A 26,232-nucleotide genomic window follows, 5' to 3' on the forward strand; every position below is an offset into this window, starting at 1 on the left:
TGCCCCTGTAGTCTGAGCATCGCATCCGCTGGTGGCTGGCTCGCTGCCTCGCTTCACTGTTTTTTTCACTCAGTTTGTCGCACAGCCTAAATATGATATCAGTGACCAGTAGGGGCCTAACACGGGGTGTGTGGGAGCGGGTAACCCTAGAGTGGGCCCCCAAGCAGGCCCAGGTTGATAGATATCTGTGAGATACAGTAGACTGGAGGGGCCCTCGTCACATTCTGCATGGGGGGTGTGTCGTCATTTTACATTACGCCACTGATGGCAAGGTCGCGTTTAAGAGCTGAGAGCAGTCAAAGGCCAGCACCATCAATCAAAGATGAGATCATTTTCTGAGGGGAATTCGAAGGGAGACGTGTAGGTGCGGCTTGGCGTGCCTCCTGTCAGCCATATTGTCATAAAATAAATACCCGCCAGACCATGCACCATGCGGCTGTAAAGGTCAGCTTCACCGGCAGCTGCGAGGATGAATAAAAATTAAGTAAACACGATAATCTCCCCGAGGCTCTTTTAGGTCCTCGACCTAACAAACAGCAGAATGAGAGGGAAAAACAGCTCGTTAAACTACTCTCAGGCGGCAGGGAGTAAGTTGAGAACACAATTAAATTGTAATGTATATATATATCAAAACACGCTTTGTTTGAAACACGTGTTGCACTAGTACATAGAAATAAGAAGCCTAGGTCACAAACCATAAGTGGAACGGCTTTGAAAAATGACTTTTCACGTACCTTCACGAGAAAAAATAAAGTGTTTTAAGCTGTCTTGTGCGTGGTACAGGACAACTTCCCAGCTGGTCTGCTGTGGCTGACTACCTCAGGGTCTACAGTCATTTCCGTTTACACTGCGTTCTGGCACTTGTAGGTTTGATACGTGTACTACACCTCCCACAACTTCTGACCTATCCCTGACAAATGTAAATGAAGGGGTGACCATGTCCCAGCCTCGATGCGTTATCGGGTACCCTCGCTACATGGCTACCTTGTTTACAGCTTGGCATTTTTCATAATTGCTTGCATTCTGCGGATTCTTATTAGCGCCACAGGAAGTAAACGGTAAAATTAAGTTGCAGCGTTCACACAATTATGTGGCAAAAAAGGCACTCGGTCATTTCAACAACTATTCACACTGTCTCGGCAAAAATCTCAGTACCAGTTTAACACCTGAATATAACATCAGCAACTGAATGGGGGCCAGATAACCCTTGCCACAGTTGTGCCATTGCACGGAAACCATGTGTGGTGCTTTCTGTTTAGTACTTTTTGCTCGGTTTGAGGTAGAACAAACTTGTTTTGTGAAATCTGCAATATATGCATCAGATTGTTGAGTATGTGGAAAATGTCACTAACCCAATATTAGTAGCCCTGGTTATTGCAGACTACCAGTAGGGAGAGACTGTGATGGCTGCCAAGTGTCACCTTGTCATGTGTGACACCTTGAGACACTCACCGCTTTCAGCCAGCACTCTACAGCAGCAGCCTGCTTATGGCATTGCCACGAAAAAGTCTGGAAAACTGCAGTATGCAGATGTACTTGGTTAAACAGGAAGACCTGGCTGAAGGCACACGCATGGCATGGGGCCACTTGGCAGGTAACCCCCGCGTGTTTACTTCAAAATGGATCCGGTTGCGAGGAGATTCAAACGTGTCCTGCTTTATATAACTGCAGTGACCCTTCCTTTCGCGAGGCCCCTTCCGCCGCTGCCCTGCCACTGGCAGGATCCAGCTGTTGGAAGGAAGCTCCGAGAAAGTCACAGCGGAGTGCGCTCCGCTCCGTTGCATCGCCTTCCCCTTGACACCGCTATATTTAGAATAACTGGGCAGGGTATGCAGGCATCTCGGAAATATACAGATATATGGGGGGGGGGGGCGCAAGGGGAAGCCAGGAAGAAGGCTGCACTCTTGCATTGGTATCGCGTCATCAAACTGTCATACCTGTCAACAAAAACAAATTACTTCTTCTCAGCTGTGCCTGCTGAATAAAGCCACACAGCGCGTGCAGGCCTGTGAAGTGAGTCGCGCCGTTTAAGTAATTGTGAATGTGAGCGAGAAAGCAGAATGCTGCTGAGGAAAGCAGCTTCCAAGGCTAAAGTAAACAATAAGCTCCGGAGAGGACAGGGTGAGGAGAGGTGAGGAGACCAGAGCAGCAGCCGGACGCAGGGGGAGCGGACGAGCACACCACTGCCTTTCTCCGAGGCAGAGCAGAAATGCCTCGGAGAAACGCAGCGTCCTTTTCGGATTCGGGGGCCTGTTTGTCTTTTCTCTCCTCCAGCCATTGGCTGGAGGAGAGAATGAGACTTCTTGCAAAAAACACGTCCCCCGATCCGAAAAGGACGGGGCATGATCGGAATGACTGACCTCTTCTCCAATGGCTGGCCAGCATTCAAGAGGCCAGCCAATGGAGAACAGGGGAGAAGAGGGGCGGGTTCAAGCCCCTCTTCTCCAAGTCATTAAATCTCCGACTTACGTCCTCGACCTAAAAAACGAAAGTATACTGTTCCATGTGTGACCCTAGAGAAACAGCCTCTCTAGCTTCTAACAGGTCACTGGGAGCAAGTGCTCTTAGGAACAATTACCCTCACTCACCCGAGGGTGGCATGCTTCAACATCGGGCTTTGCGCCACAGCGCCCTGGCACTGCAATGCCCCACGGGCCCCGTGAGGGGGCACTATACCAGATATATTTTTGTAATTCGCCAGTTGAAAAAACTGGACATAAAAAAGTGAATCCAGTAAATGTGTGTGATTGTAAAATAAGTGCGTTTTGTTTCATGTGACTAATTGTGCCTGCTGCAAATAATTTTCTTGAGTTTCTAGTCTGACGTGACGCAATGGGAAGCAGCATAGCTGGTCTTTAAGACGAAAATGTGTCATATGGCAGATAGTTTCTGGCCTTCTACAGGAGTTCATGGCATGTGGCGGGACCCAGCCTGCACGTCTTTCAGAGATGCTCCTGTCAGTTCACTACTGTACAGCCGCTTTACCCCGTGCAGATGTAAGTCCAACCAATCTAGACTTAAAGCCAGCAACACTTTGCCTATGGGGAATTGTAGTTTTTATGCTGGTTGTGGGCCCAAACATCTCAGCATGTGCAGTGCTTATAAGCCACAAATGGCTGCGAGTCACACTAGACATGACATTACTGTCTAAGCAAATGCACTTTCTACTAATCTACACCTATTTACAACTTGGAGATTTGCATTTCGCTGGTTTCATCCGTGGAGTGATTTAATTTCTTCTCGGTGGATGTAACACAGCAGAGGTAAAAAGAGCCCAGTGCTAGGCCACGGGCAGGTGGGTCTCAGCATTTAGAAGTCTGCATAATTTGTAGAAATTCAAAACGACACAGTCTTTGGTAAAGTAATTTACTCACCACTGGGGCTGTGAGAAGATGAGGACAATTTTTCAAACTTTTGGATTGAATAATCATGAATAGCTTGAGGAGTAGACATGGGCAGAAGAATCAGAAGTAGACAGTGGTGGGCAGTGAGGAGTGGGCAGAGATAGGCAGTGAGGATTGACAGTGTAGGGCAGTGTGAGTTGTAGGTGTTGGCTTGCAGACAGCTTGCTCGTCAGAAAAAAAATTGCACACAATCTGCACATAATGAACAAACGGAACCACTGTTATGAGCAAGCGTCTCCCTCATTGCTCACCCTGCATCAGTCACGGGTCACCTCACTTTCTCAGATGATCCCTTTACCTCACTCACTATTCACCTATCTCGCGCACGGACTACCCTGCCTGTTATGTTATGTTATGAAGAATTTATAGAGCGCACGTACACCAAAAGGTTTCATGGCGCTAATTGAGCCAAGAGACACGGCGGGAAGGTTAGTTGTGTGAAAGTGCAAACAGCTGTGTTTTGAGGGCTTTTCTGAAGCCCATAAGGTTATTCTGTGTTCTGATGTCCAGGGCTAGCGAGTTCCAGAAGCAGGGTGCAAGGTAAGAGAATTTAAGCCCCCCTTGGCGTTTGAGTTTGATGGTCGGAGTGGCGAGCAGCCTGAGGTTGCCAGACCGTAGGTTGCGACTTGGGGTGTATTTCACAATACGGCTGCTGAGAAATTTGGGGCTCCTACAGTGCAAGGCTTTAAAGAGTAGGCACCCGGTTTTAAAAGCCACCCGCTGTGCGACTGGGAGCCAGTGTAATTTAGCCCGCAGAGGCCTGGCGGAGTGCCATTTGGGTTGCTTGAAAATTAGTCTGGCTGCCTGGTTCTGTACCATTTCAAGGCGTTTAAGCAGAAACGTGGGCAGACCAAAGTAGATGGAGTTGGAAAAGTCAAGGCGCGATAGCACTAGAGCTATGACTGCCTGAATAAGGGCCGAGGGGGTGAGTAGGTGAGCAATTTTCCTGATTTTCCTCAGCTGGAAGACGCATGAGGAAACCACCGACCCTACCTAGCCTCTAAGCGAGAGATCGGAGTTCAGTATCACTCCAAGGCTTTTCACTGAAGGGGAAGGAGTGGGGGGTGGTCCGAGAACAGTAGGCCAGAAATGCCTCGTTCACTAGAGTAGCTGCCTCACTCTACGCTAGTATGGACCACTCTCTGGTCAGACTGTCTGACTAAGGGCCAGCAGGATTCACATTTACTGCCACAAATATGCTGGTCAAGGCTGGTTACTATGCCTCATATTTATAGGTTGCATTGGCCTCCACTTTTACTCGTCCTGGACAGCCGGACATTGCCACGTATTCTACTTTTGTTTACTTGTCCTAGGCACGTGCTCAATTAAGTGGAGCATATACTATTAACTGTGTGCGTTTCTTAAAAATACAACGTAGCTTTATGCATTATAAGTCATTTTAATGTATTAACATGTATCAGCCATAATTAATTTAAGAAAATCATCCCTTTAGAAACGAAGCCCTTCTGAAATCCTCCAGTAACATGAAGCCAAAGCAGGGCTTGTTTGCGTGGGCATTTTACAAACGAATGAATAAAGCTGGACTCACGCACTCCAAATTGATTATGATTGGTCCGCTATCTGGTTGTAGTAAGTTGTTGGCGTGCAGGAAACTAACCTGAAGCATGAACTGTAAACTGCTTTTTTACGAAACACATTATTATCTTCAACATACAAAATCCTCCCCCGGCCCAGAAGAGGCAGGACTGCAACACCTTTCAATGATCCTCTTATCAGCAGAGCTCAGAGAGGGTAGTATCATCGCAGGTGGTTTCCGGGGTCAGGAGGGGACAGGTAAGGACTGTCTGCAGAGCATCCACCTTTGGAGTGGTGTAGTCTTTCCTTTGTATCGATGGTCCTCTCTCCTCAGGTGTATATGACACTCACAGTGCTTCAATGCCTCTTTCACACGGTCCGATCACAGCTCGGAGATGCTGTGAGAGGATGGAAGGCACAAGATGGCTATGGTCACCCAGGAGTATATCTCATTCTTCACCCAAACCTTCACAGTTCCTGTTCCTTTCACCACCCATCAGCACTATTCCTCTTTTCACAGCATATCTGCAGCAGAGGGCGGCAGAAGAGCTCCAAGGCCACCTCCATGCCAGTCAGTCCTCCGTGAGCCTCGTTCCTCTGTGCGTGCCCTTTGTTGTCCTAATCCCTCCCCTCTCCCCCTCAATTGCCCTCAGCTAAGGACCAGTGGCTGATGCTCGGGCTCCATCAGGCTGGTGAAGCCGCCCATTAGAAGGGACTACGACTTGCCACAGGAGAGCAGGTCTCTAGGCAGGGTAGAAGGTGGGCTGTGAGCCAGGGACTTGTTCTACGGTCTAGGATGAGAACTGACATCCATCCATCCTTCCACCCACTGACACACTCATCCATCATCGTTCATGGTTCCACGGACACTGATGCATTCTTCTATCCAGTGAAGACCACACATCTATCCACCCAGCAGCATCCTTCCACATTCATCCATCAACTACGCCCCTACCCGAATCCATCTATCAACTTACAAGTGGACACACCATGCATTCATGCATTCAACTATGAGCACACACTCAAATATTCAGCTTTTCATCAAGCATCGATATATTTGTCTACCCCCACGCTCATGCAATCGTCCATCTTTGCACCCATCTACTCCCATTGGTGCAACAGCACCAACGATTCATTCATTTTACTATCCACCCATATGTACATGAACTACATATATATATTCACCTATCTGATCAAAAACAATCATCTAATCACATCTATGCATCATTTCATTCTACCCACCGATGCATCTATCGGCCCACACACATGCATTCAGTCATTCCATTCCCCCAAACCCAGACATTCATTCACTCACATCCATTCATTTACTCGGACGACCTATTTACCTATCCAGACCTCCTTGTATGAACCTACATCAATCTGTCCGTCCCAGCATCCATAGATCCATCCATCCACCCATCCATCGACCTGGCCAGCAATGTGGCAATATCTTGTCTGTGGCTCTTTCAATGTTGTCATTTGTGTATTGTGTTTTTATGTATAGTATGTCTTTGTGTGCAGGGGTATCTGTATGCTTGCTGCGCTGTGCATTTGTAATCGTCCCTTGAAAATATGTCTTGTATAAAAGAATACGAAAGATAAAATGCAATATATTGTTCATCGCGTTCATTACATATTTAGGCGACGACACCGCCCCTCCTTTATTTTCCAATTGGTACTCAAAACTTTCTACCCCTGACTCCCAAAAACATTCTTTACTTAGCGAGTCTCTCCATCTTGTGAGCTCGTGTTTTAGGATTTAGACTGGATCAACCCTGACAGGTAATTCTGGCTCCAGAGCTGGCTGCTTCAGGAAGAGAGGGAAAACATGCTGTTGCATGAGGCCGTGGTTCCAAATTTCGAAATGTTTACCGAACTGCATCTCGTTTCCTGTATCCATATCGTGAGGGTGGTTGCGTCATTTTCCAACAAGCACACACCCTGCTATTTAACCGAGGTTTGGGGCTTTGGGTTCGCCTATCTGTGCCTGTTTTTGACAGGTCCATTGAGAAGCGCCGTGCCGCCGCATAAGACAACGGAGATTTAACCAGACTTTTTAACGCGAGAGCATTTGAACAAAAGTCGTTTGTCGTATGGGAGACGGTGCGTTGCCTTTGAATGGTCATCTTTCTCTGCGTTGCTGCCCAAGAGTTGAAAGATGTCGGCTCCCCCCATTTACCAGGACTTAAAGTATCAAGACAGCAACGTCTACTCCATGCTAGACGAAGTACGGCGCAAGCAGCAGCAGCCTTCCAGGAATGGGCCAACTTTACAAGGTAAGGAAGTGTGATCAGATGTCCTTCATTTCCTGCAAGCGAGCGCTGCATGAAAGATTGAAGCGCTGTGTTGTGAGAGGGGCAGAACATAGCGCAGCAGCAGATGCATAGGAGTACCTGCCGATGACAACATCGGTACGGTTTACGCTAAATCTGGATGTGCGCAGAACGCAGACCCTCGTGCTGTGGCACATATGAGATTCTACGCTGTCTTATGTAGACTGTGCACAGGGGTACATAGTTCATCATAAACTCCTATGGCCTCATTTACAAGCCCCTTATGCTGCTGATGAGTCTCTTTTTATGATCTCTTCAACATCGTCAAAGAGCTCTCCAACCCCAGCGCCAGCAACAACGACATCACACCGTCACAAGAACTCTGCAACTCCTTCGCCACGTTCTTCCACCGGAAGATCGCAGAAATACACGACAGCTTCGGACCTCAGTCTCCGCCTCCAGTCACCGAACCAGCAACCCCCACCACCACCCTCAGCGCCTGGACCCCCATCAGCACTGAAGACACCACCAACGTTATGAACTCCATCCACTCCGGCTCCCCCTCGGACCCATGTCCCCATCATATCTTCAACAAAGCGGACACGATCATCGCACCCCATCTCCGAAACGTCATAAACATCTTGCTCACGTCAGCCGCCTTCCCCGAGAGCTGGAAGCACGCAGAACTCAACGCCCTTCTGAAGAAACCCACAGCGGACCCCAAAGACCTCAAGAACTTCCGCCTCATCTCTCTTCTCCCCTTCCCGGCCAAAGTCATCGAGAAGACCGTCAATAAACAGCTGACTGCTTTCCTCGAGGCAAACAACTCACTCGACCCATCCCAGTCCGGATTCCGAGCCAACCACAGCACCGAGACTGCCCTCATCGCAGCCACCGACGACATCAGGACCCTGATGGACAACGGAGAAACAACCGCCCTCATCCTCCTGGACTTCTTGGCAGCCTTCGATACCATATGCCATCGCACCCTAATAACCCGCCTCTTCAACATTGGGATCCAAGGAAAGGCCCTGGACTGGATCACCTCGTTCCTCTCCGACAGAACCCAGAGAGTCCGCCTCCCTCCCTTCCGCTCAGAAGCCACCAAGATCATCTGCGGCGTACCCCAAGGCTCATCGCTCAGCCCTACCCTCTTCAATATCCACATGAGCCCCCTCGCCGCCATCGCATGCAAACACAACATCAACATCATCTCCTACGCCGACGACACCCAGCTGATACTCTCCCTCACCAAAGACCCAGCCACCGCCAAAACCAACCTACAGAAAGGAATGAAAGACGTCGCAGAATGGATGAAGCTCAGTCGCCTGAAGCTGAACTCAGACAAGACGGAGGTCCTCATCCTCGGACAATCCCCAGCCGCCTGGGACGACTCCTGGTGGCCCTCAGCACTGGGCTCCGCACCGACACCCTCGGACCACGCACGCAACCTGGGATTCATCCTGGACTCCTCCCTCACGATGACCAAGCAAGTCAACGCCGTCTCGTCATCATGTTTCAACACCCTGCGCATGCTCCGAAAGATCTTCCGGTGGATCCCCACCGAAACCAGAAAGATGGTCACCCAGGCCCTCGTCACCAGCCGACTGGACTACGGAAACGCCCTATACGCAGGAACCACCGCCAAACTTCAGAAACGACTACAATGCATACAGAACGCCTCCGCACGACTCATCCTTGACATCCCTCGCCACAGCCACGTATCCGCCCACCTGACAAAACTGCACTGGCTCCCCGTCAACAAGAGGATCACATTCAGGCTCCTCACCCACGCACACAAAGCACTCCATGACATAGGCCCCGAATACCTCAACAACCGCCTCTCGCTCTACACTCCCACCCGCCAGCTCCGCTCCACCAGCCTCGCCCTCGCCACCGTTCCACGGATTCGTAGAACCACCGCAGGAGGAAGATCGTTCTCCTACCTGGCAGCCAAAACATGGAACTCCCTCCCCACACACCTACGAACAACCCAGGACCATCTCACCTTCAGGAAACTCCTCAAGACCTGGCTTTTCGAGCAGTAGCAGCACTCCACCCCCCTTTCAGCGCCTTGAGACCCTCACGGGTGAGTAGCGCGCTCTATAAATGTTTTGATTGATTGATTGATGCTCCGGCAGAGCAGAGTGCCGACCCGTGCCTTTTCATGGCCTCGTAGATATGGTGTAAGGCAATGCAGGACAAGTGGCTATGTTGCCTTACACTGCGTCAGAGAGGCATTCCATGGGCATTGATGTGGATGTTCATACGCAACACCCATGGGTTTTGACGCATTCCTAGATTTACAAGGATCTTTAAACCTGGGCATGTGTCAAAACTATGCCTCCCCAGGGCAGGTGTAACATGGAGAAATATCTTTATTTCTCCTAGTTATTTCCTCGCAGCACACATAGAGGAAAACGCCTCCATGGATTGTTTTTGGCAAAGAAAGCGTCCCTTCCTGCACAAAAACAATCCTGCCTACAACGTAGACACCCTTGCACCATCGTTTAAGGGTGCCTGCATTGGCGCTCGGCTGCTAATTGTGCACTGGCTGAAAGCACAGGAATGCACTGTATCTTGTAAATAAGGTGCATTCCTGCCCTTTTGATTTGACGTAGGGCAGCACAGAAAAAAGACTGGTGGCACTGCCCTGCGCCAAATCAATGTAAATGAGGCCACTAGTGTAGGCACAAGCTCACGGATCAAATAAGTGCGATGTGTGCTTTAGGTTAAAGCATCCATGTTTGTCTAACCTTTGAACAGGACGTACACCTTTCATCACAAATTCCTAGTGGAGCCACAAGCTCAGGAACAAATATGTAAGATATGTGCTTTACATGTTACATGTTCCTATATCGGATGATATCCCACTTGACCGCACACTTCTGCGTACTCTTCTTTGACATTAGGATTTGAGGCAACGCCAGATCACGCTATTTTAGTAAATTTGCCTTTTCCTCCAAACCTAAGGTTTTTGACCTGTCCCACCGCTGGCACAGCCCCATTGCATACATTAGCGGGTGGTCAACTTTCAGCACAAAATAACTTTTGAGCTTGAAAGCTAATTCTTTGCTGTCTCTGGTGGCTTAGTGGACTAAAGCATCCACTCTAGGAGCCAGTGTTTAATTTCATTGTCAGATCACATCCCAGTAGTTCCACTTAGCCTTTCATCCTTCTGAAATCGATCAAATGAGTACTGTAATGTTTTTCAGCGCCAAGATACCCATCTGGGTGAATGCGTGCTTTACAAATTCACATGTCATGTTGCTGTTCTTTGGGTGCTTCCCATTGCTGAGCACCAGTGCAAACAGTTAGTAAATCTGGGTCTTCATTGTTTCGTTTTTCATTTCTTTCGTAATTCTATGTCTTGGGTTTATTTTGATGGTATTAAACAATTTGTAAATTAATTGAAAGCAGAACTCCTCGAACACCTATTTTCTGAATCACAGTGTTGAATGAAAACACATTTTACCTGAATGTTTTTTTTCTAGATTAAATAAACGAACGAGGAAATAAATCATTTTAATGGGGAATGTGAAACCACAGAAGAGCACTAAGTAAAGGGGCATGGGAAGTTTAATAGTTAGTCAACTTCAACCCAGAACCATGCGCACATTCTTAATGGATGGAAGAAAACGGGCACGCACACAGTCAGAAATTTACAACCATAGGGGCAGATTTACAAGCCCCCTGCGCCACCTTTGCGTCACTTTTCTCATGTTGGAAGTGACGCAAAAGTGGCGCAAGGGGCTTGTAAATTTGCCCCATAGAGTCTAACTGTATTTGACTGCTGCCACTGACACATGTTTCACTCAGATTAAAGCGCTTCCTGAAGGCTTTGATTCGGCTAGAGTTGGATTTAGGAGCCAGGATGCCCTTGCCGATAGATCAGTTAGTACACGAAGCAATACACCTGAGACATATTACTATTGTCTAACCTTTGCACATTATTCTCTCGGTAGCAGGCCTTTCTGGAACCAGCTGCTCCTTAAAGCAAATTTCAGTGTTACTAATTGATTTTAACTGCACGTGAGCCCTTTTGAAATCCATTCTTTTTCTTCGGTCACTTTAAGGTGAATTGTACAGCTCGAAATAATTCAGTAAGTCTCAAAGATCAAATCCTGCCCTGCTTCAAGTTTAGCCATCTATGGGTCCTCGCATCAAAAAGAAACATTTTCCAACCAACCCAATTCAGCCAACCCAAAACACCTGTCATTCTACCAAAACTGTTTTGACAGATCTTGTGTAAGGTGGGCTCAAGAAATACCGTCTTTTCTGCTAGTGAGACGGCTATTATCAAAGAACATTAATTATCTGGTTGATACTAATTTTCTGTTTGCAAATGGCCAATGTAAAGTAAACACATACATGTATTACACAATACATAGTACAAACGTGTATTGGATGATGTTACGCAAAATGCGGTTCAAGTGGAACAGCGCCACCCACAAAGCCACCAAGTGCGTGTTGCTGTGTAAGAAGCAGGCCTCAAATGCGCGGGGTGCGCCCCGCGTCTGTGCCAGCGGGCCAGCCCTCTGAACAGTGCCTGCGTCTCAGAGACGGGAAGCGGCACCTGGCTTGTCTAGGAAGGCTGGAAGGGTTCATGAGGACCCAAGGTCATAGACTGCACCCTCTTGTTGGGGGTAGTCCTGTGTTCCATGCAAGGAATGGAGGGTGTTGGAGCTGTGCGGACTCATATAGCCCTGCTATGGCCATTGCACATCTCCTCTTCTTGAGGGGAGATGCAGCTTCTGACTGAAACTTGAAACCCCTTACTGCAGGAACCAGTGAACTTTTGTGAGTGTACCAAAGACCTGGGGGGGCTCAACATTTAGACAAGATTTAACATTGCCCTCCATGGTGACTGCGGATCCAGAACTAAATATGGGGCAACCCTGTATTCCTAGGAAACTGGGTAATCAATATTCTGAAATAACAATGGTTCCCTTGGAGGAAGTCTAAAGCCTAAGCTCGCTTTGAATAAACAATCAACACGTACACAAATATATGAAAATAATATAATAATAGCATTTAGCAACACGTAGTATAATGAACCAAATCCAAAATATATATCTCAATGATTATACATTGGGTGCTACAGTGAATGACACAGAGAACGTGACACATGAATAAAGGTGCACTAGGTGTAGCTATCAAAAAGAAAAAAGAAACACTGTAGACATATTTCCAATAGAATTTTAAATCATGACTCTTTTAGAGTACAGTTTGAGTGAATGGCAATAAATATCAGTCTACATGTCATAACATCGATATATAAAATATTTCAAAGGGTTCTTCATCAGGGCTAGATGGCAGCACCATGAAGCAAAAAAGAACCAGATCAATTATTTGGGTGAAATAACCATTGGGTCCTCAGTTCACAGACAATTATCCTCCTTTTAAGGATCAGTAATAGGAACACTGAGATTCATTGATAGATGCTGTTAGACCTGACAGCCTTTAGTGGTCTTTTCCTCAATTTTTTGCCTTCCTCATCCAGTTTGTCTGACCTTGTTTGTGCTGGTTAGGACGCTGCACACTTTGCCAGTGCTACAGTGCTTGTGCTCTCTCCCCTAAAACATGGCAATATTGGCTCATCCCCAATTGGCATATTTAATTTACTTATAAGTCCCTAGTAAAGTGCACTACATGTGCACATGGTCTGTAAATTAAATACTACTAGTGGGCTTGCAGCGCATATTGTGCCACACACCTAAGTTGCCCTCTAATCATAGCTCAAGCCTACCATTGCAGAGTGTACACTTTACACTGCCAATGCAACCTGGTAAAATAAACTTCTTGCCAGGCCCAAACGTTCTCTCTTTATACATATCAGTTATCCCTAAAGTAGGCCCTGGACTACCCAAAGGGCAGGATGCAATGTATTTAAAAGGCATGACATGTGTTTCACATTTCCTGCTAGGGAAAAACAAATCAAATTTGTTTTCAGTACTGCAAGGCCTATCTGTCCTGTAGGAGAACTTCCTTATTACATTCTATAAATGTAATTCCCAATTGGGAAGAGATGATTTTTCAAGTCTGGTGTCTCTGGAATCACAATGTAAAATCCAAACTTATGATGAAGTCATATTTTAAACTGGAATTCTGAAAATGTTGGCATTTCTTACTTTAACCATTTGGAGCCTGCTGCCTGTCTCTGATCACAGTGACATCTGGCGACAGTTGGGTTTTGTGTATTCCCCCTAGACAGCCACACACAATGGGAGCTTAGGTGTGACTTGATGGGCCATTCTGGCGAGATGGGAGGGAGGAGCTGGATCCAGCCTCAGTTGCACTTGAATAGGCTGGGTCCTGTCCTCACAAAAGGGATAGTGAAACTGGATCCAGAGCAGGAAAGGAGGACCTCTGTGCACTTCAAAGGAATGTTGTTGAAGTCTCCCCCACTTCTGAGGCACAGCTGAGCATAAGTACTGGACTTCAGACATCACCTCTTCAGTACACTTCTGGACCTGTGGATACTCTGCCATGAAGAAAGACTTCTGTGCTGTTGAAGGACTGCCACTCTGCTGGACTCTTGCTTTGCTGGACTCCTGCATTGTTGTGCTGATCTGTTGGCCTGCTGCCCTCCTGCTTTGGTAAAAAGGACTGGACCTGCATCACTTGAACTCAGAACCCAAAGTGACTGCAAGGGCAAGCTGGCTGGCCTCCAGATCTGAAATCTTAGGGACATAAAAGACTTCTAACCAATCTGCTCCTGCACCCAGGCTCTGCTGTCTGAGTCTGCTGTGCCCATGGTGCTATCCCAGTCCTGTACCCTTGGAACTGGGCCTAAGGTTCCTCTCCAGTGGGACCGAGGCATCCTCTGCTGAGCGATGCATCTCGGAGCAGAACCAACACATCTACTCGGCTGAGCAGTGCATCTTCGAGCAGAGCCAACACATCGCCACTGTTGCGCGGACTGGACTTACTGCAAAAGGCTTGCATCACAACAGCTTCCTGTATCTGGGACAGGCACATCGCCTCCAAAACCACAGTTGAAAAAAGCTCTACCTGATGCAACCTCCTCTCATCTCTCGTCGATGGTAGACTCAACAACAATCTCTACATTGCAGCTTCACTGCTCATCAGAACCAACGCTGCACCTCGCATCCTCGGCACCGGACTTCACATCGCAAGTCCTGCCGACAAGATCCTCGATGATGCATCAGCACCTTGCATCACAGCCTCGCTGCATCTTGGAACCGACGCATCGCCTTGGCTGCATGACGCATCTCCGATGCGGATCCATGCAAGTGCTCCACACCCAGGTTAAGGTACTTTGGTTCAGTGGGCCTAACTGGGCCCCTGTATCCGGACCACGGTCCATCACAGTAGGCTTGAGCATTTGACTTTGTTCCCGTCTGGCATGACCAGATATCCCACACAGTGCTTTTTGCTTCTAGGTTCTACATTAACCTAAACCTTTGAAATTCAATGTCTCAGTTTCTACTTGTTGGATGTGTGTTTGTTTGGTCTTATTTTATTTATTACAGTAAGCTCTATTTTTCTAATCTGGTGTGGAATCTTTATGGGTTTTGTTTTCACTGTTTTACTGTTTGAAGTGTTGCACAAATACTTTACACATTGCCTCTAAGATTAGCCTGACTGCTCTGTGCCAAGCTACCAGAGAGTGAGCACAGGTTAATATAGGATTTGCCTGCTTCTTATCCTGACTAGGATTGTGGTTGTTGCCCCAGTCAACCTCCAACCCAATTTCTAACAGGTCCCAAGTCGAAACCACTGTCAAAATGATTGGTGTGAATTTCGGGCCTCAACTCTGCCTCTTCAATCCACTACCAGACACTTCATGCCCCTTATTTCACTCTTTTCTATCTTTCTATTCATCTGTCTTTACGATATGTGTATCTCTAGAGCATATATCCACGGCTCTCTTCTCTACCCTCGAAAAGCTATGGTTTGGGCAAATACATACCTTAGTGCATATTCACTAACTTTTGCGTGACTTATTTTTTCAGGTGGCATTCTAATACTTTTCTGATATCAAATTTCATATACCAGGATTTTTTAAATTTGGTTCTCAGGTCATCTGCCTCAATAGAATTTACATATTTAATTTTTTCATGGTATTTTTTTTAATGATTTGTTGTTTTCCATTTATTAAAGCAAGACTTTAAGAGTATGATGTTCTTACCCTTGGCATTGCTCATTTTGAATGTTGTGACTCATGGATGAAGAGCCTTGAACACATGAAAGGTGATGTAAGAATGTGATCCTAAAGCTGGATCAAACATGAATGGGTACTATGATTCAATGTATTCTGAAAGGCAGATAGACATCTCCTTTAACCTAATCTCACTGAAGCCAATGGGGGAGGGCAGGGTCATGCCTCGTCTGTGTTGTGCTGCATAGATTCAAAGTCATCAGTGATGACATATGTAATGGTGGAGAGCCTGTCCCAGAACCTTTTAATCAATCAAACTGTGTAGCTGAATGTAGCTATTCTCATGCATGTAAGGAGGTATTTACAAAGCCAAAAAACCATAGTATTCATAAATGCACCTATGCAGGCACAAGAAAACATCTACAGACATCAGGCACGCACAGACCAACACATCTATAAATATCCATGTGAAAATACCACACATACATGCACCCAGGTCCAAAGGCCTACAAGCATTCACACACAAAAAACTGCAGGCATCCATTCACATAGTTCCCCTGATATACTGTCACCTATACACACAGACCAAGGGAGGTGATATGTTAAATTGGTCGCTTGATTAGTGGTCCACTCTGCAGGAAGGCTGCATAAAAATGCAAGACATGATAGGAGAATGAAAATTAGGCTGTTAGAAATGGGGTTTCTGGTTGGCTAGGGTATACACCTAAGTCAGGCAGAACCCACCACTCTAGTCAGGATAAGGGAATAACACACGCAAGATAATCCCTGCTCGTCCCCTTGGTAGCTTGGCAGAGCAGTCAGGCTTATCCCAGAGGCAATGTGTAAAGCGTTTGCACAACACACACACACACACACACATGGTGACACACTAGGCACAACCCAAAAATAGACTCCACATAAGGTTATATGAAAATATCCTTTGTATTATACACAAAACACATTAGCCACACTTCAGATCACTTTGCCCTCAGGTGATGGTCGTCACATCACATGTAGTGTACTGATCACAAATCACTTGATAATATGTAAAGCACATTTAGACCACCACTCACATAAATTACTGTGCCACTAGGCACGTGTCATATTACATGTAGAATGCAAAAAGAACAATTGATGGACAGAATGCAGAACAATGTCATACATTCACCCCTGGACTGGAAACAAGCATCCTAGGACCGGTTTCAGGGTTTCACCCCTCTTCAGCCAAGATAGCTTGACTCCATTGGCATGGAGAGCGCTCCGTCCATCATCTCTTTGTGTTTGCTTTGTTCACCCTAAGTTGGCAGGGTATGCCCAGACGTGGGTCCTTTGCACACTTTGCCACTGGATTCAAGCTAGCCTGGCTGGTGAGCCCTGCTGGTGAGGGGTTTTACCCTAACCCGGTCCCAGGATGCTTGTTTCCGGGCCAGGGAAGACCTGATTTGGCAGTTCGGGCTGGACTGTTCCCATGAGGCACAAGGTCAAGACTGATTTGCATATAGCTGGGTCTGAACTGGGGTGGCGGAGTGAGCTAAAGAAAGATGATGGATTCAACCCAGATCTGTGGGCGAGTGCCTGAAAGGTTCAACACTCAATCCATCATCTCTTTGTGTCTGCTTTGTTAGCCCTAAGTTGGCAGGGTATGTCCAGATGTGGGTCCCTTGCTCACTTTGCCACTGGATTCAAGCTAGCCTGGCTGATGAGGGATGTTACCCCGAAACCGGTCCCAGGATGTTTGTCTCCAGTTGAGGGAAGACCTGGCTTGGCAGTTCTGGCTGGACTGTTCCCATGAGGCACAGGGACAAAATTGATTTGCATATAGCTGGGTATGAACTGGGGTGGTGAAGTACAATGATGGATTCAACCCTGATCTGTGACAGGGGGTGAGTGTCCAAAAAGTTCTGTGCTCCATCCATCATCTCTTTGTGCTTGCTTTGTTCGCCCTAATTTGGCAGGGTATGCCCAGACGTGGGTCCCTTGCTCACTTTGCCACTGGATTCAAGCTAGCCTTGCTGATGAGGGATGTTACCCCGAAACCGGTCACAGGATGCTTGTTTCCGGTCCAGGGAAGACCTGGCTTGGCAGTGTGGGCTGGACTATTCCCATGAGGCACAGGGTCAAGACTGATTTGCATATATCAAAGGTGGCAAATTGAGCTAAAGAACGATGATGGATTCAACCCAGATCTGTGACTGGGGGTGAGTGTCTGAAGAGTTCAGCGCTCCGTCCATCATCTCTTTGTGTTTGCATAATATATGTAGATCGTATAAATCACTTTGCAATAAGGCAATTGTCATAAACACCACAATCAGTGCAGTACAGCACGTACTTAAAAGTTGCACATGTCCTAAAACATAAGTCACTTTTTCAACATGTGAGGCCCAAGATCACTTTGTTCCTCAGGCAAAACATTTTTGGCCCAATATCATTTTGCCTGCGCACTCCAGGCTGGTCTGGCTACCATGAAATTTGTCCCACTGGTTTTATCAGGAGCAGGCAAATGACGGGAATTACTAAAAGACAAAGGATTTGACTGAAAACTGCCTATATCTCCCTCTTGGGATTAGCACCTCTGTGCTACTCACTCAGTGGCACACCGATCCGGTGCGCTAGAACTGGTTGGCAGATGTAGGTTGCTGACCCATACATTACACATGGGTGCGGTGAGCCTACAGTGACAACGATGCCCCCAGTGGTATAATCACAGAGAAAACCTCCCTGTGCTCCTCTGTGAGCAATCCTTGATTTAGCCAGCTACCTGCGACTGCACAGCCCCCTGCTCACCATGCCTGTGGTATTCCTTTAGTGCGGTCCTCGCACAGCTTTGTTTTGAAACATCAGCTCCCGCAGGACAGCAGCAGGACCCAGAATGAAGTGTCAGTCAATCTGCTCCCTGCTGGTCTTGTGTCCTTGGGGGAAAGGGGCAGGCCCAGCCTTCCTCGTCAACCCCGCCTCCACTCAAGTCACCAGCAGAGCTCCTCTGCTGTTCCTGTGCATCCTGCCCGGCCTAAGCGGCTGGGGCATGCACTCCCGGGGTTGCAACAAAAACCGAGAGTGACGATCTGCTACTCTCAGCTCCTGCTGTGCTCAGCGCCGATCCGGCAGCACCATGACCGTTCAGCAGGTCTTCAGGAGCACTTTTCCCTGTACTGCGAGTAGGATCCTGGTCAGCAAGTCTGGTTTCTCCTGCAAGACTGCGGCACCACACGCCGTGTAGTTCTCCCTTGCCGCCTCAGCAGCCCTCTCCCAGCACACCATATTAAAGCTCTCCCATTCCATGGCAACTTGCAGCACATGCCCTCCTTATGTGTGGCACCAGGCAGAGATAAAAGTGTACCAGACAAGTCCTCTGGCATTACTCGATGGGAGTTAACAATTGTGAAAAAGTTGGGACTTGAAAGCAAGACAATTTGAATGACACTGACAAAAGCAATTCAAAAGCAGGAGGTGAGATGTGAGCCCACTGAGTGAATACAGGATGTCTCAAAGACATTGCATGCGTGCTGCCTAGACTCGACCTCAAAAACAAAAGTAGATTTGTATATAAATTTAGACACCAAAACAAAGTCAATCAGATAAATATAACCAGAGTTATAGATTTTTAAAGCAAAACTGAATCAGTGCAAAACAGAACTGCAAACTTTATCATAGCGATCAATGGTAAAAAGCACTAGTGACAATCAGTCACTTGCAGGTCGAGCTGCATGGAACCAAAGGGGGTAAACTTAATGTGGGTCGCAGGATCAAGTGACAATAGTCAGTTTGATTTTACCTGGCTCGAGAAGCCCGGGTTCAGAATTGTCCTGGCTGTTCGTGGTGCTGAAGATTAAGCCGTGGGGGAGCTGGTTTTACCGCTTACACTGTGCTGGTGGGGAACAGGATACAAAACGTCAACAACAAAGCAACTGCTGATGTCAGATAAAAGTTTTGTGGAGTTCGCTCGAGCTGCAGCGTTGAGTAAAGGGAGTGGTTACCGGACTGGAGACCAACAAACCTTGACAGCTATAAGGACAGCAGAAAGTTATTTAAACATCCAGAGATCCTGGAAAAAATGGTAGGTGCCTGAAAATTGCTGGAGGTCAGGACAACATTTCCCACAATCCACTGGGCCACCTACTTTTAGGCGATCCCTTGGATAAAGCTATTGCCACACCTGCCTGTTGCTGAACAGCACAATTGCTTAATGCACCCTAACCAGGATTGGTACCTGCAAATGTCAGGGTGCAAATTCCAGTGTGGTAACAAATGCTGAACTCAGCCTGTCACTTACTAACTCATTGAGCCTTCCCTTATCCTAAATGAGTTGTGATAAATGTACATTTATTTGTTGATGCAATTTTATGTAGGATGTAATCTATGCAAAGGATTTGCTAAATATTATTTAGTAATATACATTTGGAAAACTGTAGTACTCTTATATTTGTTGCGTCACTTCGCTACGTACTAAAGAATATGGTATTTAATTAATTGTATTCTTGTAGCAGCTAACAATGTGTTGTAGAGTTTGGTAAGCACAAGTGTTCTTACAACCTACTTACAACAACAACTTCAGGTCATTTGAAAATAGTTAATTTGGTGAATGCATCTGCTGCACACACCACACACTCAAACGGAAGGAAAAGATAAAAAAAAATAAGTACAAAATTATGATAATATAGGATGAAAACAAACAATATGGAACATTCGAAATTAGAAAGTTAATTGAAATGCAATGGTGATCATGTACTGCATAGTGCTAAAACAGGAGGGAAAAGCAGCTAGCTGCTTAATATTTGGGGGATTTTACCTTCAAATTTAGCATTTTTGGAGTAAAAAATGAGGCATAACATACAATATTACAGTACACAATTTTACACAGCTCTAATTCCACATTTCCCACTAGTGTTTGGAGGTGGTAATGGTGATGTTTGTTGTGCTTTCATTAGGGGTGTGCTATATTCGCTTAATTTGTTTGTTTTCATGTAATTCTGCAAAATGTAAACAAAATACATGAAATTGCGTATAATTACGCAAAATGGAAATCCATTATTTTGTGCAATATTTTAGCACAAAATAAATCCTACCATCACCCAGGCCCTCCAGCAGACTGGACTGCGTCAACGCTCTCTATACAGCGATTGCAGTTCACCTCCTCTGACTACAGTCCATGCAGAATGTTGCCGCCAGACTCATCCTGAATCGCCCTAGATGAACGCACCCGATCGCCTACCTCAGGAAACTTCGCTAGCTCCCTGTACAGAAAAGATGCCAGTTCAAGCTGCTGCCCCAGGCATACAAGACCCTACACAACTGTGGGCCCGCACACTTGAAAGTCTGCCTGCACTTCGATCAGCCCACCAGACACCTCCGCTCATCGTTCCTTTTTCTAAACCTCAATCCAGCATTTGATGTAGCAGATGCGGAGGTTGCTACTTCTCCTACCTAGCAGCGAAGACATGGAACAAGCTATCCTATGTACCTATGTAAGGACCTCCCCATCTCTCCCAGAGTTCCAAAAGTCCCTGGCTTTTCTGCTAATCAATTGGACCCTGCCAGTGCCTGGATACCCTTACAGGTGACAAGAAGCGCTCTACAAATCTACTGTTTCATTAAATGTTTATTTTGTTTATTTTTCAAGGTTTGATATTCCTATAACACATGGACTTCAGAATGGTATTAAGAATCTTAGTAGCTTATGGTAATGGGTGGATTTAGCTGAAGAAAACCTTCATGGTAGTGTGGTGGGTGACAAATTAATAAAATAAATAGTTGATCACTGATACAAGCTGAAGTAGTTGATTGATGACCCTTCTGGAAGGGTAGGAAGGATTATTTAGGAGGATTACATGCAATTAATACACCTAATAGTAGGCAACCCTGTTGCATGATACAAGCTGAAGTGGTTGATTGATGACCCTTCTGGAAGGGTAGGAAGGATTATTTAGGAGGATGAAATGCAATTAATACACCTAATAGTAGGCCGTCCTGTTGCATGATACAAGCTGAAGTGGTTGATTGATGACCCTTCTGGAAGGGTAGGAAAGATTATTTAGGAGGATTAAATGCAATTAATACACCTAATAGTAGGCAGTCCTGTTGCATGTTAAGGTGTTCAAACTATTGCACTGCTGCTGGAAAGAAAACAATTCTGAAAGAAATATTGGACTAGAGGCATTTTTTGCTGGCTAAGTGTTGGCAACATATGTGTGTAAAGCTAGAACATCTGGGTGAGGGAGTAGGAGAACTATTTCTGCTTGTTGCCATGGTCTGGCATAGGCTGACTCTCAATGTAATGGTCACTCTTATTTAAAGCATTCAAGCTTGAAAGGACCTCAACAAAATGACGGGCAACTCTCCTGACAGTTCGGCTTCTATTACAGGGCACCAAGGGGAAACTTCGAAAAAAGGAAGAGAGTGGTTTAAACTCTTGAGCCCTCATTATTATGTTGGATGGAATACACCGACAGGCCGTTGGTGGCGGTCCACCCTACATCCATGGCAATAGTCCGACTGCTGGATTAAGATACCGGTGGTCGGAGAGCAGTGGGTGAGGGGAAACACAGTCACCTTTGACAGGCTCAAGGAGCCTGTCGGGGTGGCAGTCGGACAGTAACCCCCCGCTGTTGGGATGAGAATGTCCATTTGCCACAGCCATTTCATGGTGGTCTCATCGCTGTGGAAACACTGTCAGAAAGGGATTTGGGTGCCCCTAGCAGGGCCCCTGTCCCCCGTGGTGGGACCCCACTATGAGGCCAGGGTGGGCACATGTGGTGCCCCCCCAACATCCATGTGCCATGTGCCAGGCACCACATGTTGCCTGGCACACAACACATGGATCTTTGCAAATGCCTTTCTCTACTGTGGCTTGTGCTGCAGCCCTTTTCTGAGCTGCTGCACAAGCTGCAATAGAAAACTGCATGTTTTGTATCATAATACGGCAGGTGGAACCACCAACTACATGTCGTGGGCCTTATCCCACAGCAATGGTGGTCAGACACTCATCTGACCCCTATCGTAATGAGGCCCTTGATCTGGAAAGCCAAATACCCTGACATGCAGGGTTACTCATATTCCTGTGCAGCTCACAAGACATATGCAAGGGTTGACCTCTTCCTGTTATCCACATCAATTCCTAAGCCACATTCTCACCTCTCTAAACACTAGAGCAAACAGGAAGACACCACCCCAGCAGGAAAACAAACTCACCAGGAAACAACTCACATTCTTAACCTGCGGACATTCCATAGGGCCTCTGTGATGGCTGAATTAGAAGGCACACCCTCTGGCAGTCTGCAGCACATGGTTACATGGTTACATGTTCAGTTGACCATGGGAAACTGGGGGAAGTTTCCTCAGCTGCTGGATCCCAACAGTCAAATTAAACAGCCTGTAAGAAGTCAATCCTGGTGCTCAAACCTAGAACAGATCAGATTGCATTACTCAGGCCACCCTTGAGCCCAGATTTCTGCTGCATCCTCCTTTTACTAGAGCAATTAGAGCAGTTGAAACTGAAACTTAAAAAAAGAACAACTCCCCTCACATAAAATAGGTGCTGGTTCCCTTCTCTAGCTAATTATACCTATAACAAACCCTTTAGCGCACATAAATTCCATTATTTTACCGCTCCCAACTAACTCTCCCCTCACTGTCTGGAAACACAGACCTCTAGCACTCAAATACAGTCCCACACAGCACCGCCATGTAAAAATATGGTCTCAACTCCTACTGCATACTATTCCCTCAGAATCTCTCCAAATATGCCATGAAAAACTGCAAACACAAACCAGTCAAGGAACACGCAACAACACTAATAACTAACATTTATTCCAGCCCAACTCACCAAGGCCTTACTACGGACTTCATCTTCGACACCAAGAAGCCTGCCAAATGAAAAGTAATTTTCCTACAGCAACTACACATAACCAACAAAATTACCATCCCATACAGATCCAAACTCACTATATCCCCATACCAAACATTTGGCAGTGAACTGTCCATGTCCATATATAGAAATGGAAACATCCTAATCCAAGCCACAGATCAGAACCTCTCCATCGCTGACCATCATTTCCCCATTCCCTGTGCCGCCATGACATCCGCTCTCAATCCCTTGTTACCTCCCCCCAGTGGCGGATCCTTCGCTAAGGGGGAGGAGCGTCGCCCCACTGCCATAGAGCAGCAAAAGAAAGGAAAAAATAAAATGCTTGTCCTCTTGCTGCAGCAGCCTGCGTGAAGGGCAGGCTGGGGCTGCAGAGTGGTAGAACACTCCTAAGTGCAAAGTGATGGTTTAGTTGGCCCTCTCCGGTAGCTCAAAACAGTCATGCACACTTTCCCTGTTCTCCATGGAGGCTGCATTACAGCCTGCATGGAGAACATGCCCACCCCTCCAGACCCTTGCTGAGCACCGTGTCACGGCGCTCAGGCGAATCACAATGCTGCATTGCAGTGTTGTGATTGGCTGCGGGGAGCGTGGGAGCCCTGGTGCTTCCTGTTTTTCACAAGAAGCCAGGAAAAGGACGCAGGAGAAGTGGTGGCAGCCAGCCATAGACCTGTTGGGAAGTAAGTATTAAAAAAACAAAACTAATCATTCCCCCCACCCCTCACCCCTGCTGCTTCTAGGCAGCAGCCGTGACTGCTCCCCCCACAGAACACACTCTCTTCACCCAGTAGAACCTACAGCTTCACAATCTCCTCACACCAACCCTAACTACACACCCTACATCTCCTTCCATCTCTAATAACCACACTCCAAGAACTATCAGCCCCCCATAAAGGCCCACTTACCCTGCTCAATCAGACCAATCAATCACACATGACTCTTCCCAATCCTAGAACCACATCAGGCAAGACCTAAACATAGACTCCATCGATCCTAAAGAGATCCCCAGTCTACTCCGCTCTCTGTCACAGACCCTACTGCCTCCCAACTGACCCCTTTATTTACCTCTCTGGAACTTAAAATTAACACTATACTGGAAGAAATCACACCAAAACAAAAGGACACTAAGAGCTACACCAACTCACTTACAAATTACACATTTATGTGGAACATGGATCATGCACCAAACTCTCCCCTTCAGTTACTATCACCTCAAACCTAGATGCACCAACTCTGGCATGTTGCAGCTGGAAGCGGAAATGCTGAGCAACATATACGAGAATGTACCCAGCCAACACTGCTACCCCAAGATTCTGGTTATCCTTTGCACCAGTAGGGTCCCCCTACTAATTGCCCCTCCATGCCACCTGCCCAACTAACTACCATCCACCCCAATCAATCTGAACCTAGAACAGCATCCATGTTAAACTACATGCTTATAAATTGTTGATCAGCAGTCAAGCATTCCACCAGCATAGCAGAAATTATTCTACTACACAAAATTGAAATTTGCTTTCTAAATGAAACCTGGCTAAATGATCACTCATCCCCCATCGTCGATCTCCTCACCACACTTCTCAATCATTCTCTGAGACCGGAAAGATTGGTGTATTAGCTATCATACTGAAAAAGGATCTGTGCTCAAATCCTTCGACACATCTGACTACTCTACCTTTAAATACTTAGGAGTCGATCACGCCTCCAAAGACTCTAACTCTATCAAATTCCATGCCATATATCTCCCACCAGGTGAAAAACAACAATTCATCAAGGGTTTAACATACATAATAACGCGAAACTCCCTGAAGGCCACCACTCTCATTATACTAGGAGACCTACATTTGAACAATGCCAGCAACAAAACAGCACAAGCCTTATCCAACTTCCTTGAAATTAAATGTCTCACTCAACATTGCAAAAAGCAAGCTCACAATAAAGGTTCCACCCTCAATGTAATCATTACTAATGGCAATATCACATCCCTCCATTCCATCCTAACTATCAACTGGACTGACCGCCACCTAATACTATTGGATTTCAATGTCAACCAACCTAAGTTCTTCACCCAAACTACTCATCATAAGGGCTGGTAGAGGAACATGCACCTTATCCACCAATCACAGCTTGAATCCTAAATCAGCTACCAGATTCTACCCCCACCTGACCTCATCTCGCAGACGACCTGACGTTCCAAATACAATTAAAAAATGACAGAACTTCTTGACACTGTCGCCCATTTAAAACTCAAAGCATCAAAAAGTATCCCTTCCAATTCCTGGTTCAATAAAGACCTTAACAAGGAGAGACTGCAACTTAGGCTGACTGAAAGAATCTGGACCCATCTGACTCTCCTCCGAGCTGAATGTTTAAAATGCAAAAAGCACAACTACAGAGAGAAATCCTATTTCTTCCAAGCCCAACTTGACCACTCTAAAAACAAATACAAATGTTTTCAAAATCATCAAATAGAAAATCTCCTCTTTCCCACAACATTCAACTGACAACTCTGACAAGTGCTGTGAAGAGTTTGCCAGATTCTTCTCAGAATTAATAACAAACATTTAACTCTATCTAGACCTCGCCACCTTGCCACCACCTCACCAACAATGGCCCTTCTTCACAAATGGTCACCATGCTACCACACCTCCAACTATTGTTGATCCCCCAATAAAAAGTTGAGCCATATACCAACAACAACCACATACAACTGAAAAACAATGCAACTTAGACCAAGTTTGAAATTATCTCAGAAAAAGAAGACAGTGACATATTCTCATTCACGAAGCCAACATCACTCCTCTATGACCATCTTCCCTCCCCTCTTATAAAAACTTTCAGACACATCATCTCCCCAACATGGACTAAAATCTTCAAATCCTCTTTTTCCAATGGCTGTATGCCAGCCTCCCTTGAACTCGGCTAAGTCACCCCATCATCAAAAAACAGATTACCTTAACAACTACAGACCTATAACTAATCTTCCTCTCCTTGCCAAAACTATTGAAAAATGTGTGCTCTCCCAACTTAACAACCACA

At 46.4% G+C, this 26,232-nt stretch overlaps 1 protein-coding gene across 1 annotated transcript in view; it reads left to right on the forward strand.

Annotated features, from left to right (window-relative positions):
• The first annotated feature begins 6,915 nt into the window (after positions 1-6,915).
• LOC146809771 (C-type lectin domain family 4 member E-like) overlaps positions 6,916-26,232 on the forward strand; it is a 130,679-nt gene continuing 111,362 nt past the window's right edge. Inside the window, exon 1 of the mRNA XM_085614383.1 lies at positions 6,916-7,216. Within this exon, the coding sequence (XP_085470509.1) occupies positions 7,099-7,216 (118 nt within the window). The 5' untranslated portion in view covers positions 6,916-7,098. The remainder of the gene's footprint in view (positions 7,217-26,232) is intronic.

The sequence above is a fragment of the Triturus cristatus genome, chromosome 7 (assembly GCF_964204655.1).
Source record: "Triturus cristatus chromosome 7, aTriCri1.1, whole genome shotgun sequence".
Lineage (NCBI taxonomy): Eukaryota > Metazoa > Chordata > Amphibia > Caudata > Salamandridae > Triturus > Triturus cristatus.